The following is a 16,199-nucleotide window of genomic DNA, read 5'->3' on the forward strand; positions in this document are numbered from 1 at the left end:
GAGAGTCAGCCCTCAGGTGCTGGCAGGAGCTGGGGACAAGAACAGTTGTTGGCAATTAATCAGTAACTGAACTTTGCAGAAAGCATCCACGACACTTGTCCCAGTTACTTTCCTGTTGCTGTGCTCAGACGTCATACCAAGACAACTGATAAAAGAAAACGTTTATTAGGGCTCTTGTCTCTAGTGGTTGGAGGGTAATCCGTGATTACCATGGCAGGTAAATTGGCAGGAGATAGGCAGGCAGGCATCGTCCTGGAGCAGTAGCAGAGAGCTTAATCTGGTCCGTAAGCACAGCGCGAGACAGAGAGATTGATGGAGCTAACTTGAATACCAAGGGCTTTTGGAACCTCAGAGCCCACCCCCAGCGGCACACTTCCTCTCAGAGCCCACCCCCAGTGGCACGCCTCCTCCAATGAGGCCGCACCTTTTAATCATTCCACCAACTGGGGACCAAGCATTCAAATATTTGAGCCTATGGGCACTTCCGTTTACATCACCCAAGTGCCTCTTCCAGCTCTTTGTCTGTCAGCTTGGGGCAGTTTGGGTCTACAGGCTGTGTTCATTCATTTAGGCTATCTCCCACTCCTCCTTTCTCAGGACCGTCACCCCCTCTGCTTTCTCTATACCCTGCCCATGTGAGTGTCCTACGCTCTGCTCCACAGGCGCTCCAGCTTGAGATTCACGCTCAGACTTGGACCCAAGTCCATCTCTGTTTCCTACTGATAATAACTCTAGACCCTCATGTTCTATGCTCTCTCTGCTTTGACCTCTGTCTCTGAATACTGCATACACAGCAGTGTTTTGTATGTAAAGTCAGGTTTTGTCCCCTTTGAGGAGACCTCTCCTTTGATTATATGTAATTATTTACCACCCCCTTCCCTTCTCTTGATTCTCTATTTTTACCCATAATCATCCAATATGGCGTCCTCTTACTGCCAACACTTTGTATCTATTTGTACGTGCTCTTTCTTTTTCTTATAATTGTGTTTTTGATGCTGGTAATTGAACCCAGAGCCTCATTCAAGATCTCTGTCACTAAGCTATATCTTCAGCCCTGGTCTTCACCATTGATTGAACTGCTAACTTCCTGTGCTTTTTTTTTTAAATACCAAAAAAGTTGCTGGCCATCACAGCAACGTCAAAAGTATAAATTAGAGGGGCGGGAGAGGCGCTCAGCAGTTTAGCGTGCTGGCTGCTACTGCAGAGGGTTTGAGCCCAGCACCCAAGTTGGCCAGCTTGCACTCTCTTGTATCTCAAGCTCCAGGGGATCTGACACCCTCATCCGATCTCTCACACATGTGTGGGAGGCACACAGATAAACATAACTGAAAATAAAGATAGATCGTCTAAGAAAAGGAATAAATATAAATTAAGGATCACTAAGTCCTAAGTATTGGTGAATGTCCTATGACTCTTACGTAGGCTTTCACGGTTTCTTTCCTAGTCTCTACACTAGAGTCATCTGTCGTACAGTGCATCACTTCTTCAGCGTATCATTTTTTATCTGACATGATAACATTTGCATTTCCCACAGTACAAAATATTTGAAAGACTGATTGATTTTAGTGATCAAAAAAATACTCATATGGTTATATAGTTACTTACTAAGTATTTTCCATTACTGGGACTTCCCATTTGTTTTCTGTATTATCTATGCCATCATTTTGTATCACTCATTGTAGGAACGTCCTTAAATTGTTTTCGACTGGAGCTGTCTAGAAGCAAAACTGTCAGGTTAAAGGCTATGAATATTTCTAATATTCATATTTTGCTAGAATTCTCTTTAGAATGATTGTGCCTATTTATAGCTCACCGGTAGTGTAGACAGCTCTGTCTTTTTCTGGTAACCCCTACTGCTCAAAAGTAGGCCATAATTATAATCTGCAGGAGTTATAATTTTATAACTAAATGAATAAATTAATTTTTGCCTATTTTTATGCGAGGAAAAACAACTGGCAGATTTTTGAATACTGATGTCTGATAGCTATATTCTTATGTCATTACTATTTTGTTTTTACACTCCAGATTCTGTTCCCCTTCTGGTCCACCCTCAATTGTTCCACATCTCATACCTCTTCCCCGTTTTGATTTGCATTTCTCTGATCACTAAGGACTTTGAACATTTCTTTAGGTGCTTCTCAGCCATTCAAGATTCCTCTGTTGTGAATTCTCTGTTTAGTTCTATACCCATTTTTGATTATGTTGTTTGTTTTTTTTTGGTGGTAGGTTCTTGAGTTTTGTTGTTTTTTTAATATATATTTTCGATATTAGGTCTCTATCGGATGTGGGGTTAGTGAAGATTTTTTCCCAATCTGTAAGTTTGTCTTATTGACTATGTCCTTTGCCTTACAGAAGCTTTCCAGTTTCATGAGGTCCCATTTATCAACTCCCGATCTGAGGGCATGAGCCATTGGAATTCTGTTTAGGAAATTTCCCCTTCACTACTATTTTGTTTAATTAGGATTTTCTCTCAACCCTCTAACAAATAAACTTTGCAGCCAGTGTGTAAGATTCAAAGCAAAATTATGTCTCTGACATCCCAGCATCAAATCGATGAAAAAATGTCCAGAATAGGTTTCACTTCTTCCTGGTGGCTGGCATTCTTCCACCAAACATAACTTTCTCACGGATTCCACATTGCCCTTTAGTATCTTAAACAAAACTTTGGAGACGGTCGCGATCAGGAGTGTATATTGCGCCCTTCTCTTTTGTGTACTCCGGTGTTCAGCATATGTTGTTGTGTTTGCAGGCAAACTGGCATCGACCACCTGCCCTCCCCAGCAGCAGCTCAAACCTCCCGGAACCGGTTACCCCCGATAGGCTCTGAGGCTGGGGAGCAGAACACAGCAGCCTCCGGATCCCGCCCTGTTTCTGTAAGATGAATTGCGTTATAATTGCAACCATTTATATAGTCTGTGGGAAACCATCTTGGCACGTCGGGATAAGTGAGACCTACGGAAGGGCGAGCTAGTTAGCTAGTCAACATGCCTTCATACGTCTGCTTCTAGGAATGGAATGGCCCAGCAGACTGGAGCGAGCGAGGAGACGGATTCGTTGTTTTGTGAAGTAAAACCTCAGCTTGCTCTAAATTAGAAAGTCAGGTGCCAAGGAAAGACCTGGGACTCTGGCTGGTGTAGTAAACAGAAGAACACAAAGGGCAGGAGGCAGGCAGCTCTTCAGCGTGGCCACACAGAGCCAAGTCACTTCAGTGGCCCCGAATCTTAGCCCTCTCTTCTTCAGAACGGCAACAGCCGTTCCCTTATCAAGGAGTCCTTATAAGCATTAGGCGCACTCATAAGCTTTAAATGCTGTGCACAGACTAAGAGCTCGGTAAATTATGATCAATGACCTTTATATCTGCTTCTTTTTTATAGCTAATCTTTTCTGTGCTTGCACAGGAGAGAGCCCAAGCCCAGCTCAGTCACGCGGTTGTGGGCCTGGGAAGGAGTGCTGTTGGCAGAGTGTATACCCAGGCCTCTCCCAGGCTTACAGTGTCCCTCACCTACTCTGATGTAGGAAACTTATATATGCAGGACAGAAGGGTCCTGCTTGTAGGAACACAGAGCAGAGAGGGAGAAAACCGTCTCTCACACACCTTAGGCATCAATAGGACCCTTTCCAGGAAGCAAGGGCTACAAAGCTAAGCGGTTTAATCCTAGGATAAAGTAATCAACGATGGCAGCAGTCACATAAACAAGTCTGGTGCTTCAAAAAACGCACCATTTATTCTCTGGGCCTCATTTACCTCCTATTGTATTACAGTTTTGTTAAATTTGGTGATGTGAATAAGCACTCCACACCCAGCCTCAGGTTTAGGTGTCTCCATAGCAAGCCTGACAATGTGTAAATGAACGTTGTTCCGGCAAGTGTGGGATCGAACACATGAATGGATGACGGGAACACATGAATGGATGATGGGAACATTTGTAGGGTTTTTTTTGTTGGCCTAAGGATTGTGTTTATTCTTAAAAAGAAATGATCTCCCTCCTAGTACAGGGGAAGGCACCCACAGAACCGTGTGCTCAGCGCGATGCCTGACAGCATGGAAAGGTCACCCCTTCGAGAAAGGACCATTGTCCTGGAGCAGCCTTCAAGGCCCAGCACGACACATACATTCCTGGTAGGCTCTGGGTTATCTCTACTTTCAATTTTAAATAGAAATGGAAAATAATACAGTTGGTCCCTCTGATTCTTTTTCCTTTCCTCCCCGCAGTCAGACACACCGAGGAAAGGCTCCCTGACACCCGTGGATTTCGCTGCTCACACTTGGACTGGTCATGGTATTTTGACAGGTTAGCTTCTTTCACACGTCAAGACATAGGAGAGGCTGGGTGTGGTGACATGCTGCAGCCATCCTAGCACTCAAGAGGCTGAGGCAGGAGGATGGAATGATGGGGACCACCCTGGACTATAGAGTGAGGGTGTCAAAGAAGAGGGGTGAGGACTAGCAAGAGGCAACATGGACGCACACATACACACACACACACACACACACACACACACACACACACACACACACACGGGGGGGTGCAGGGGGAGAGAGACATGGAGAGAGGGAGAGAGAGAAGAGAAGAGGAGAGAGAGATAGAGAGAGAGAGAGAATGAGAGAGAGAGAGAGACAGAGAGACAGAGACAGAGAGACAGAGAGGAGAGAAAGAAACAGGAAGAGAGAGGGGGGAGGAGGGAGAGAAACAGGAAGAGAGAGGAGAGAGAGAACACAATGGTGCTGTTTGTGAGACTTTAAGCCTCTGCACTTTGACTACACAGGAAGAGCAGGCAAGGTCATGGTTGGCCTAAGCTCAGGCGCCATGCCAAATCATCACCTGCTGAGGGCCAAGTGGCCAAGGCAGAAGTGAACCAAGACCTCACTCCCCTACAGCCAAGGAGCAAAACAATGACTGCCTTCACAGAGGCCACTGCTCTTCCTCCTACTTTGTTTTCCTTCCTTCTAAATGAAACCCTTATTCTGGATCCTCTCTGAAAGTCCGAATGCGACAATGCTTGAGAAAATTAATACAGACGTGTTAACTGGTTTGCAGTGCAGGGTTTTACATAAAAGTGGCTTTTCTGGGCCTGGTGTGCTAGTGGCAGAAGACAGTTCTAGTGGGGATGGGGACCAGTGATGGTTTGGATTTTAAGGTGTACCCATATTTCTGTCACCCATATTTTTGTCACCCGTATTTCTGTCCTCTGAGGAAGTGTAGCAGGTTATGGTTCTATTTCCATCCTGATGCAACCACCCACAAGCTGAGGGATGTCCCCACCGCTTTGGACCTCAGACACCTGTTTTATACCAGGCCACATGAATAAAGTAATCAATGGAAAAATCCATGAAGAAGAAATAGTGACAATATGAACCATTTGCTCAGAATTCTGAGCCATTTGTGTTAATGACGACGGAATATTACAGGAAATATATTAAGAGAAAAATTTAATACATTATAATTCTAAAATTAAATGAGGTAAACATCATATACCACAGTTACCACCGTTTTATATCAGCCCTTCCTTAGCCTACAAAGGTCACAGATTTCTGAATTTCTGTTTAGAGGAGGCAAACCCAGAGTATTTTATATATACGATAAATGGGCCTAGCATTGATCTACATCCTAGACCTTGCTTTTTGAGAAAGCCATGCTGTGTAGCCAAGGCTGGCCTTGAATTGATATTATCCTCCTGTCTCATCCCTCCTGGAGTTAGCACACATTGCCCATGGATGCTTTAGACAGCCATGTTTTATTATGAGTTATCGGTGTGTGTGTGTGTGTGTGTGTGTGTGTGTGTGTGTGTGTATACACGTGTGTAGTGTGGTGTGACACACCAGCATGCTGTCAGTTATGTTCCCCAATCACTGCTTCCTCCTTTTTTTGAAGCTCTGGATAACCTGGAACTCACTATGTAGACCAGACTGGTCTGGCACTGGCAGAGATCTTCCTAGCTTGGCTTCCTGCAAGTGTTGGGATCAAAGGTGTGCACTGCCACACCTGTATCTTACTGTTAGAGATAGGTCTCCTTTTAAATGTGGACCTCACATTGACAAGACTGGCTGACCAGCAGGCCCCAGGTAGCCCTCTGCTTCCCCAGCTCTAGGGTTACAGGCATAGTCAGCACAGATCTCAAAGCTGCCACATGCCCAAACTACACATGCTTGCATTTCTGTTTAAGCTTTATAAAGCCTCAAGATGAATTTTTACATAGCCACTTCTGCAATGTTCAACAATAAGTGTAAGAAGAGTGTCTGCCAGTTCTGATCTCTGAAGATGCCTAACATTATATGACCATAAGACTAACACACAGAAAAGATTGAGGCCTTACTGTAACATTAAGAAATGTAACATTTTGGAATGAAGTAGTTGTAAATAGACTTTTCTTAAAAAACATTTTTTTTTTGGTTAGGGATGTATGGGATCTTCATGCTCTATTTATTCTCCTAAAAAGAGTTTACTATTGACAGTATTCAGGTTATTTAACCTTATAAGGTTCCCTGATGACTCCTGTGGATCTTTATGGGAAGGGCAGATATTTACTTCTATCAGGTCCAGGCAGTTGGCCACCAGAATACTTAAAATGCATGAGGAAAGGAACAGATGCCCTTGTTAGTGGTAATGGGAAGTATTTTGAGAAGAAAGATCAATGAGTAGAATTACCAAGACATGAACTCCTTCTTTATTACCAACCAATCTCATCAGCTTCCCTTTTGTAAGTGATACAAAGAACCACCATGCTAGGGAAAATTTCAATAAGTGATCCAGAGGAATAGTGTCAGCTTAGTGGCCCCACAGAAGCCCCCTCATCCAAACAATGGTCTTTTAGGTATCCTAGGTTTAAAAGTACTTCTGTTTTTGCCTCATTCCTTTTATGTGTTTTTGAGTATGAGGGAGGGCAATCCCTTTGAATTATTGAACAAGAAAACTAAGAGGGCTTCTATATCCTCGAAGTAAAAGGAAGGTGAATGGTCATCATAAGTCATCATAGAGCATGGTAGACATTAGAGAAAACTAGTGTCGCAGTGCTTCAATAATCCTTGCCTCGTTTGCCACTTTACAAATTACATTAATAATGTCCCTGCTAATGATACCCAAGGGTGTTCCTGGACAGTTAGTATGGCCAAAGACAAGATTCTGAAAGACAGCTTTTCACCTGGGTAGTGGTAGTGACTTCTATAGTAGACTCAGCATTAGACAATTGGTCTTTATTGCAAAGATAATGATAAACTGGCTTCTTAGAATCAAAATTCTTCCCAGGTCATATTAGGAAGACCTATGTTAAGGAGTAAAATAAAATTGCCTGTGGCCTATCACCTAGTGACTTGCATTGGAGGCTTTACTTTCTAATTCAAACCCCAATTAAAAGTGATGAAATGTTCATCAGTTTCAGAAGAATAAATTCCAGGCTGTACAAATGCTTAAATCAAACATCTCACCCACTCACTGTTTTCCTTAAGAGTCATAAGAAGGAATCTTAAGAGTCATGCACCTGACCTTGGTGTTATTTGCCTCTTAGCCATTGGCTAAGAGAAACTAGAATATAATAAGTGTTCTCCGAAGAGAAGAAACAGGGAAACTAGGGAGGAACTCCTCATGACTAAGATCTTACATTTGGTTGGAGGAAAAATAATTTTTTGCTGCCCTAGGGAGTAGAAAATAAGACCCAGAATCTAAGAGTGAGGTAAGAATTGGAGGTAATGTATGGAGATTATGAACATTAAGAACACTGCCAGGTTCTCTTTGTAGCAGGTGTAGACAGGCTTCCAAGTCTCCATATGTGCTGGAGAGCCAAGCTCATCCACATCCCATCATGGTGAGCGCTTTACTGACTGAGCTCTGCAGTTACTGCTTCTATCATAATCTGGATTGTGAGGGGGGAAAGTATGCCTCCCTGTTTGTTTATGAATAAATAAGGATGTACCAAGGAAGTGCTTACTCTTTGCCAAGGATAAAGGCTGGAATTTAGCATCAAGAGTAGGTCTACCGATGTGGCACCATGAAAGGGTGTTTTCCTGGATTGTGCTCTACCCTTGGTTTAAATGCTAGCAATGAATGACAAATCAAGGTGGACGGATGGCTCAGTGGTTAAAAGTCCATCTCGCTGGCAAACCAGTTAATTTGACTATAATTCCAGGAATTCATGGTGGAAGGAGAGAAGCAATTTCCAAAAGTTGTCCTCTGACCTCTACAATTGCACTGTGGTATGTGCATGCATACATATATCACAGGCACACACACACACACACACAGAGAGAGAGAGAGAGAGAGAGAGAGAGAGAGAGAGAGAGAGAGAGAGAGAGAGAGAGAGAGAGAACCACCTCACTCTACCTCCCAAGTGCTGGAATTAACCACATTTAACAAATAAAAAAGAATCCTTTAATCTAGTATATTTTAGTTCATGCTTTAGGAAGTGTTTAGTCTAATTGGGAAGGTGGAAAGGGCCATGAGCTGGCATTGCCTCCCTCAACAGTCAGGTGGTAAGAGGCACGGAGAGGCTCCATGGAGATGGATATCACCTGGGGCATCAGAAGAGCATGACGGATGACCAGCGAGACTGAGTGAATGGCCAGTCCTGATGTGATGGAAGATTGGGTTGAAAGGCTCTAATTAGCTTCCTTTTATGTGTCCATTGCACCACGCCCGCCAAGTGCACGTGTCTAATGGGATTTTAGGGTGCAGAGAGGTTGAGATTAAGAACTGGGCTCAGGGTTAGTTTTAAATATGCATGGCTATTCTTTCAAACATTAAATCAGCATATTCTTTTATAACCATCCTCATTGGTGCTCAGAGATCTTTCCCATTTCCACAGGAGGTCAAAGATTCCTAAGGGACACATTTCTGTACTTCTAAGGGTTTGTTTTCTTTTTGCCTGGTAAACAGGCATGTGGCTTCCTTGTTAACTCTGTTTCCAGAACAAAGATCACCGGGAGCTATTGTCTCAGCTTTCAGTTTTTTCTGAGGTAGGAAAATAAATTGAGATTTATTCCAAGAATGGGGTATATATGTCATGACAGGCAGCACTGCTTCAGTTCAGAAGGACCACCCTTCTCATCCTCCTGGGCCCTAGACACAGACTTCTGTGGAGAAAGGTTTGCAAACCCCTCAGGTATGGGAGAAGGCAAAAGTACCTGGGTCTGGTTGAGGGAGGGATACCTTCCCCTGTTGTTGTAAAATTAAATTGGGGGTTGTCTTTTTCCCCGCTAGGTCAGGCACCCCAGTGCCCCAAGATATCTGGTAGGTATCTTGCCAGAAACACACACCCCAATTCCATGGCGGCTTAGTGTCCCAGCTGCCACATAATCTTAAACTTACTTCACCCCAAGAAAGAACACACAACACGATAACCTCTGATCCAATTGATAAGATATAATTGCCTACCTAAACATACAAAGCCCAGTACACATCCATCCCTTAAGAACATTCATAACAACCTGTAAAGGTACAGCGTGGAATCTTAAATCAGCCTCCATGTTCTCTCTCAGTGGCAGCTTCTCTGCCTTCTTCTCTCTCATCCTTTCTGTTCCGGTCTCGTCTCCTCCCCTTCCCTCAAACTTTCCTCCTGCCCATCCTTCCTTCTCGTCCAATGACAGGCCTTATTCTATCCTGTACCGGTCCTCACCTGTATGACATCCTACATTGCACCCTTTTTGTCTAATTAAAAAAAAAGTTTTCTCTCAAATATAAGCTGAGCACAACTATTATCATTTTGTAATTAAAAGCATAAAATATATCTAACACCCAGTCCATCACTATATCAGTTAAACAGAACATTTAGTTATCCATTCCAGTTTAAGAAAGGCTTAAAATCTATGTTATATTCTGGCTAGCTTGTATACTATCTGATAACTATCTAATAAAATATGTACTTTCAGAGTTAAACAGCCTGATAGGCTATGAGAGTATAATCAGTCTTCGATCCTGTCAGAAATCTGAGAATGACCAATTATCTATACACATAGGAAGCCTAACATGGCTTCCAGAACTGAGAAGTTGTAGAGACAAATCTCCACTAGCACAGTCCTCTGTTAGCAACATGTGAGCGCAAGTCTTCAGCCTTCTGGCCCAAAATCAACTGACAGACACTTGAAATGCAGATTTTTGAAGGGCTGATCACCCTGTCTTGGCAGAGCTTATCAGTCAACAATTCTGCATAATTTGTCCTTTTCTGGACAGTATCAGTCTGCAGATGAAACAGGCAGTTTTGTCCAGTGGCTGCCTAGCCACAAAGTATTGCCTCACTTGGAGGTAGAGGTGTTCACATTCTTCATTAAATCCGCCATAGGGGAACTGTTAGGAGCAGATATGTCTCAACAAGAGATAAGTAACTTTAAATCTCATATTTTGTGAATTTCTGACATTTTTTGAAAAACATCTATCTATATAAGGTAATCTGGACTGTTTTCTTTATATCTTAAATATTATCTTGAAAGTACTCTCACAAACTCAGAGCCATGAATTTGCTATTTGGCCCTTAACTCACATTGTAATCAACTCAGAAGTTTGTAAGGGCATCAATAGAAGGACTGGCTCTAAACCTTGTACTTTTAAACTTTTTGACAAATAAATTCTATACCAAAGCAAAGATATGATTTTAGCTTAGTTACCAAATGAGATTATGACTGTATAACTCAATCTAGCTAATTCCTCCCTGTTAAATTACAACCATTTCTAAATTTCTCATAAAAACAACCTTAGAATAACCACTTTCAGCTCCCCAAAAGTCCAGGGAATTGGGGTGATGACTCTTCTATTACTTCTTCAAGCTGTACATGGATATCTCAAGCACTGAGATATCCTCTGGGGTAGGGGGTAGAAAGAATGAAGTAAATTCTGTAGCCGATGTGTCCTGACTGGACCCAGCTGAAACTCCTTGAGACCAGGAATCCAAGTAGGCACACTCTGTAAAATACAACTCTCAAGACAAAAGTTTAGAATCGAGATATCTTTTTGTTTGATTCTCCTGAATCTAGTTTTTCAGGCAGTCTCCCTTTCTCAAATCTGATCAGTATGACTCTGTGAGGTTTCCAGAGCCGAATCACACTTTTTAAAAACACAAAGACAAAATCTTTCTCCCAAAATACTGTGTTCCTTAGTCTGTAACTAAAAAAGTTTGTTTCTTGCATTCTGTCCCAGAGTAATAATATAACCATAAAATTCAAAGTCGTACTCACTATTAAGATTTAACAATTTTAAAAAAAGGAAGTAAGCTAAACAATAGGGTTAAACAATGAGCCCGATAGGCTTTTGTACTCTGTATTGTCAGGAAACTAACCCAAAATTCCTGTGAAGACCACATTAAGAGAATCTGAGCTTCCTGTTGTGGTAAATATAAAAAAATAACCACAAACCCTCACTAGCCGGCATCAATGAGCTATATGGCCTTTAGCGGGGTAATTCATAAAATAAAGTAAACACCTTCTATCAATTCTAATATCAATAAGTAACTTACCAAACTAGGGCTTTAGCCCAATTAACCTTAATAACTTGTAAATACCTTCTATCAATTCCAATATCAATAAGTAACTTATCAAACCAGGACTTTAGCCCCAAATAAATCCATCTGTTAAGCTCTCTACCTGGAGCCATGGATTTTTATTTAACCTTAATAACGTGTAAATGTCACAATTCTCTACTTGGAGTCAGTGACTAACTTTTTCCTATCTAAGTTCCAAACTGTGGATGAAAATCTCCACGTGTTTAGGATAATCGCTGTACTCTCTTCTTTTTAAAAACAAACTTAATCACCTTCTAATAATACCTGTCATAAGAAGTAGCTTGTCTAACTAGGATTTCAACCCAAAATTCCTGTGGAGCCCACATTAGAAGGAATATGAGTATCCTGAAAGACTTTCTAAACAACTTTCTTTAAAAAGCAGCTTTTAATCTCTAACTCTCTGAGCCTTTGCTTGCCTGTCACACAGCAGGGGAGCTACAGCCTGCCAGCCCAGGCCGCTTCTGTGTTTCTTTGTTTAAATTTCTGCGCTTGAGACATCATGTGACCCAACATGGTGCTGGCCTCCTCTTACTTAGAAAATAAAACTTTCTCTCCACTCTTAGGATTACTAGTGGATTCTCGCCCATCACGCTGGTTTGCCATCTGTTGCTGTAAAATTATAAAAAAGGTTTGTCTTTTTACCCCCACTAGATCCATTTCCTCAGTGCCCTAAGATATCTGGTAGATGTCTTGCCATAAACACACATCCCAATTCCTGGTGGCTTAGTGTCCCAGCTGCCACATACTCTGAAACTTAATTAACCACAAGAAAGAACACACAACACAATAACCTCTGATCCAAAGGTTATTGGACATACAAAGCCCTGTACGCATCCATCCCTTAAGAACATTCATAACAACCCGTAAAGGTACAGCGTGGAATCTTAACATCGGCCCCCATGTTCTCACTCAGCGTCTGCTTCTCCACCTTCTTCTCTCTCATCCTTTCTGTTCCGGTCTCGTCTCCTCTCCTTCGCTCAAACTGTCCTCCCGCCCATCCTTCCTTCTCGTCCAATGACAGACCTCATTCTATCCTATATTAGCCCTCACCTGTATGGCATCCTACATTCCCCTTAGTCAGGATTCTGCCTGATGTTTACATGTGACTACTTTTTTTTCCCCTGACAATGTGACATTAAATATTTTTGTTTTTCAAAGCGCTGTCGCAGGGAACTGACAGACCAGCCTTCTTTAGAGATTGAAACACAAATACCTGTGTGTCTCATGTTTCAGGTTCACAGTATCTGCCTAAATCTTACCAGAGGGTAACTCTGACTGCAAGAAAGAGGTTCCAAGTGGCATCGTGACGTTACTGCTCACAAATTATGGACTTGCTGGAAGACTTGAAGCCTTGGCCACACCATTTGTCCCATGAAAAGAAGAGGAACAAGTATTACCTGGTGTATATACTCATCTCTCTGGCAGCAGGAGACACTAGAATACCTGAAAGGAACACAAGAGAATAAGTAACTGAGTTTCAAACACTTGAAAAGCATTGCAAAGAGAATAAAAGTTGAACTCCCTAACTTCCTTATGGGAAGCATGCCTGAGGCTCCTTGGGCTCTTGTGTATTGCCTAAAAGATCCTAATATGCCCTTAAATTCCATTTTTATAGTTAATGTTTGAACACAGATAATGTTAGTGCGTTCCCTAAGAAGATGCCATTTTTAACTCTATACCGTCCCGCACATTTCTGTCTCAATCTTTTAATGATTCATTCCATCAAAGCTAATTAGCAGTAACATTTGAGACAATTTGTCCATTTGAAAAAACGATTCTGGTTTTTCTGTTCATTGTGCTGACTTTAAAATAACTGTTGTATATTCAATGTATAAAGTGATGGGTTTCATGATGACCTTTGTGGTAGACTGATTTAGCCGTGAATACCTGAGAGATGTCTGGTAAGCCAATTGTGTTAAAAATGCAAGAGTAAACTGGTTTTTGTTGTCAAATGTAGGCAGTGCATCTAAAAGTATCCCACATTTAAAGGGGAATATAAGAATAATTAAAATCCATTGCATATGGTCCCAACATTGACATTTAGGTTGACACGTTTGACAACTGGACAGAGGGAATTGTAACACCAACATCCTTACATACATCATCCTGACCTATCTCTGCTGTGACATAATTTCTTCACTACAGCCTCCCTGAGCCCTTGCTGAAGGCAGCAGTTCCCTCTACCCTCTGCCCTTTTCCTACTGTGGATTCTCCCGACCGTATGTCCAACCTGACTACTATAGTCAGGGGAGTAAAGAAGACAAAGAAATGTCAGTTGGAGGCCAGGCTCCTTTCTGGTACTTATTCCTGATTCATTCTCATATACAAACATCTCAAGTCAGCATACTTTCCCCTTTTTATCAGCTAATGACATTATCAACATGAATCTTATTAATCGAAAAAGAAACTTTACTACATATATGTGTGTGTATATAGCATTTAAACATGTGATAAATTGTTTTCAGGACATTTCTTGTTATAAGAAGTGAGGATCATTGTCTACTTAAAGATGTTTGGAAATTGACCCCTCTGTGGCGAAAAGAGTTGAACCTGCTCTTTAACATAGAATGACAAATCAGAGGTGACTTCAAACCTTTGTCCTAGCTGATAGTTTCTGCTTCGCTCTCTCCACTCCAGTTTCTGCAGTGGTGGGGCATGCTAGAGACATGCTAGGGATTGGGTAGTGGTCAAGCTACTGTATTGATTAACGTCGTTCCAGTTGGCCACTCTAAGGAGGGTATCTCTCTTTGCCTGGGGAATGTGCCCAGGGTTCAGTGTCTCACACCAAAGCATTTGGGGCATTATCATTCATTTCTCATCACAAGCTGTGGAAGCACTTCAGAGAAAACATCAGTCTTCAGGCAGCTGCTCTCGACCTCTGGATAGAGAGTGGCTGCCATCTTGTTCACCAGTGCCTGGCTGACGGCTCTGAGGTCCGTTATCATTGCTAAGAGAGCTATCTACTGTGCTCTCACATCCCACCAGCTCACTTCATATCAATTCCTAGGTGCCATCCAATGGTTTCTTCTTCAACCCAAAGTCTGAAAAGAGGGGTAGCTCACAACACATCTAACAATACTCCTAGATAAATTATTATTCTTTCCAAAGAGCCACGGAAGTGATTTAGTGGCAGCTCGACTGTGTTTGCCTTCAGAGGTCTACAGTTGGAAATGTATTCTTTACATCCACAAAGTAATGGATTAGAAATAGGAAACAGGTAGCACAGTTTTTAATCATCCAGGCATTTTGAGTGGAAAGCAAAATACCATTAGACGGTATCTTAAAACCCAGAGGTCTTGCTGAATCTAAAAGAAACCTTCTCCAGAACTTATTTTCAATCCTGTATTAAAGGAATTTCATTTATAGGTGAAGTGGGACATGTACCTTAGTAAATTATGCTTGTGTGAGGATGGCGCTGCTTAGACTGGAAAGGGGAAATATCAGGGGATGTGATTTTACAATACTCTACTTCCAGAAATGACTCTTATCGTAGGCTGTCTGGTAAAAAATTGAAAATGGAAAATCACGTCTGAGAAAAAAATTCAAATACAGGTTAGCGACTCCATGAATTAAAATACATTTAATTTATCGCAAGCCAAAGAAAGAATGTGGGAATTTTTAAAAACAATTCAAGAAAATATAAAATTTAATGGAAAATGTCTAGATTTCTAAGAAAAAAAATCTATCTAGCTACATAGATAGATAGATAGATAGATAGATAGATAGATAGATAGCAAGATATAGATGAACTAGCTTATGTCTTTATATTTGTGTTAATTTGAACTTGGATGGAATGTCTCTACTAATTGAGAGGTTAATTTTTAATGCCATAAATGATTTCAGTATATTTTTTACTATCATTGTTTTCTTATAACAATGGATGATTGTTTGGGAGTTTTAATCATTTAATTTTTAATAAAATGTAAAATGTTAAAAGAACTTTTATGAATTTATTGAATCTATAAAAGCACCCTTACATTCCAACAGTATATGAATTCTGCAACTGTCTCCCATTTTGCAGTTTGAAACACATAAACATCTGTTTCTTCCTTCCTTTCTTCTCTTTCTTGATTTGCCTTGTGTACTTTTGTTGTGAGCTAGGGCTCCTTGTGTAGCCCTGGCTGTCCTAGAACTCACTCTGTAGATGAGGCTGGCTTTGAACTCAGATTCGCCAGCTTCTGTCTCCCAAGTGCTGGAATTAAAGGCATTTGCCACCAGCGCCGGGTACCCAACTCTTTCGTTGGTTGAGTCAGGGCTTCATGTAATTATAGGCTGGCTTCAAATTCTCCATGCGGATGACAATGACTCTGAACTCCTGGTCCACCCACCTCCATGGCCCAAGTGTTAGAATTGTAGGTGTATGCCACTATTCCCAGATTATTTAATTGTTTCTAAGTAGACAGAAGACTTTTCCCAGCAAATTCATAGTAGATAGATAGGTAGGTAGACAGGGAGAGAGAATGGGAGGGAGGTAGATATCTATTTTGATCATCTACAAATTGACCACTTTCCCTACCCTTAGGACAAATCTTCAATGCCTGCTGGGGACAACATACAATGACAGGGACGGCCAGCAGTAGGCCGAGATGGAGGCATCTCAGAAGCCCGTGGCAGCTCCTTGTAAAAAAGGGTGGCACCTGGGACCCTGAGAAGCAGGAGACGCATCCCTCCAGGGGATCCACCATCTGAAATAAGAGGCTGCCTAGAGTAGGCCAGGA

General features: G+C 41.8%; 1 protein-coding gene across 1 annotated transcript in view; it reads left to right on the plus strand.

Moving 5' to 3' along the window:
* The window catches only part of Fam149a (family with sequence similarity 149 member A), a 51,933-nt gene extending 38,926 nt beyond the window's left edge, over positions 1 to 13,007 (plus strand). The window contains exons 11-14 of the mRNA XM_032919075.1: positions 2,750 to 2,873; positions 3,992 to 4,120; positions 4,214 to 4,292; positions 12,715 to 13,007. Of these exons, the coding sequence (XP_032774966.1) occupies positions 2,750 to 2,873; positions 3,992 to 4,120; positions 4,214 to 4,292; positions 12,715 to 12,788 (406 nt within the window). The 3' untranslated portion in view covers positions 12,789 to 13,007. The remainder of the gene's footprint in view (positions 1 to 2,749; positions 2,874 to 3,991; positions 4,121 to 4,213; positions 4,293 to 12,714) is intronic.
* The last annotated feature ends 3,192 nt before the right edge of the window (positions 13,008 to 16,199 follow it).

Source organism: Rattus rattus, chromosome 13, assembly GCF_011064425.1.
Source record: "Rattus rattus isolate New Zealand chromosome 13, Rrattus_CSIRO_v1, whole genome shotgun sequence".
Taxonomy (NCBI): Eukaryota; Metazoa; Chordata; class Mammalia; order Rodentia; family Muridae; genus Rattus; species Rattus rattus.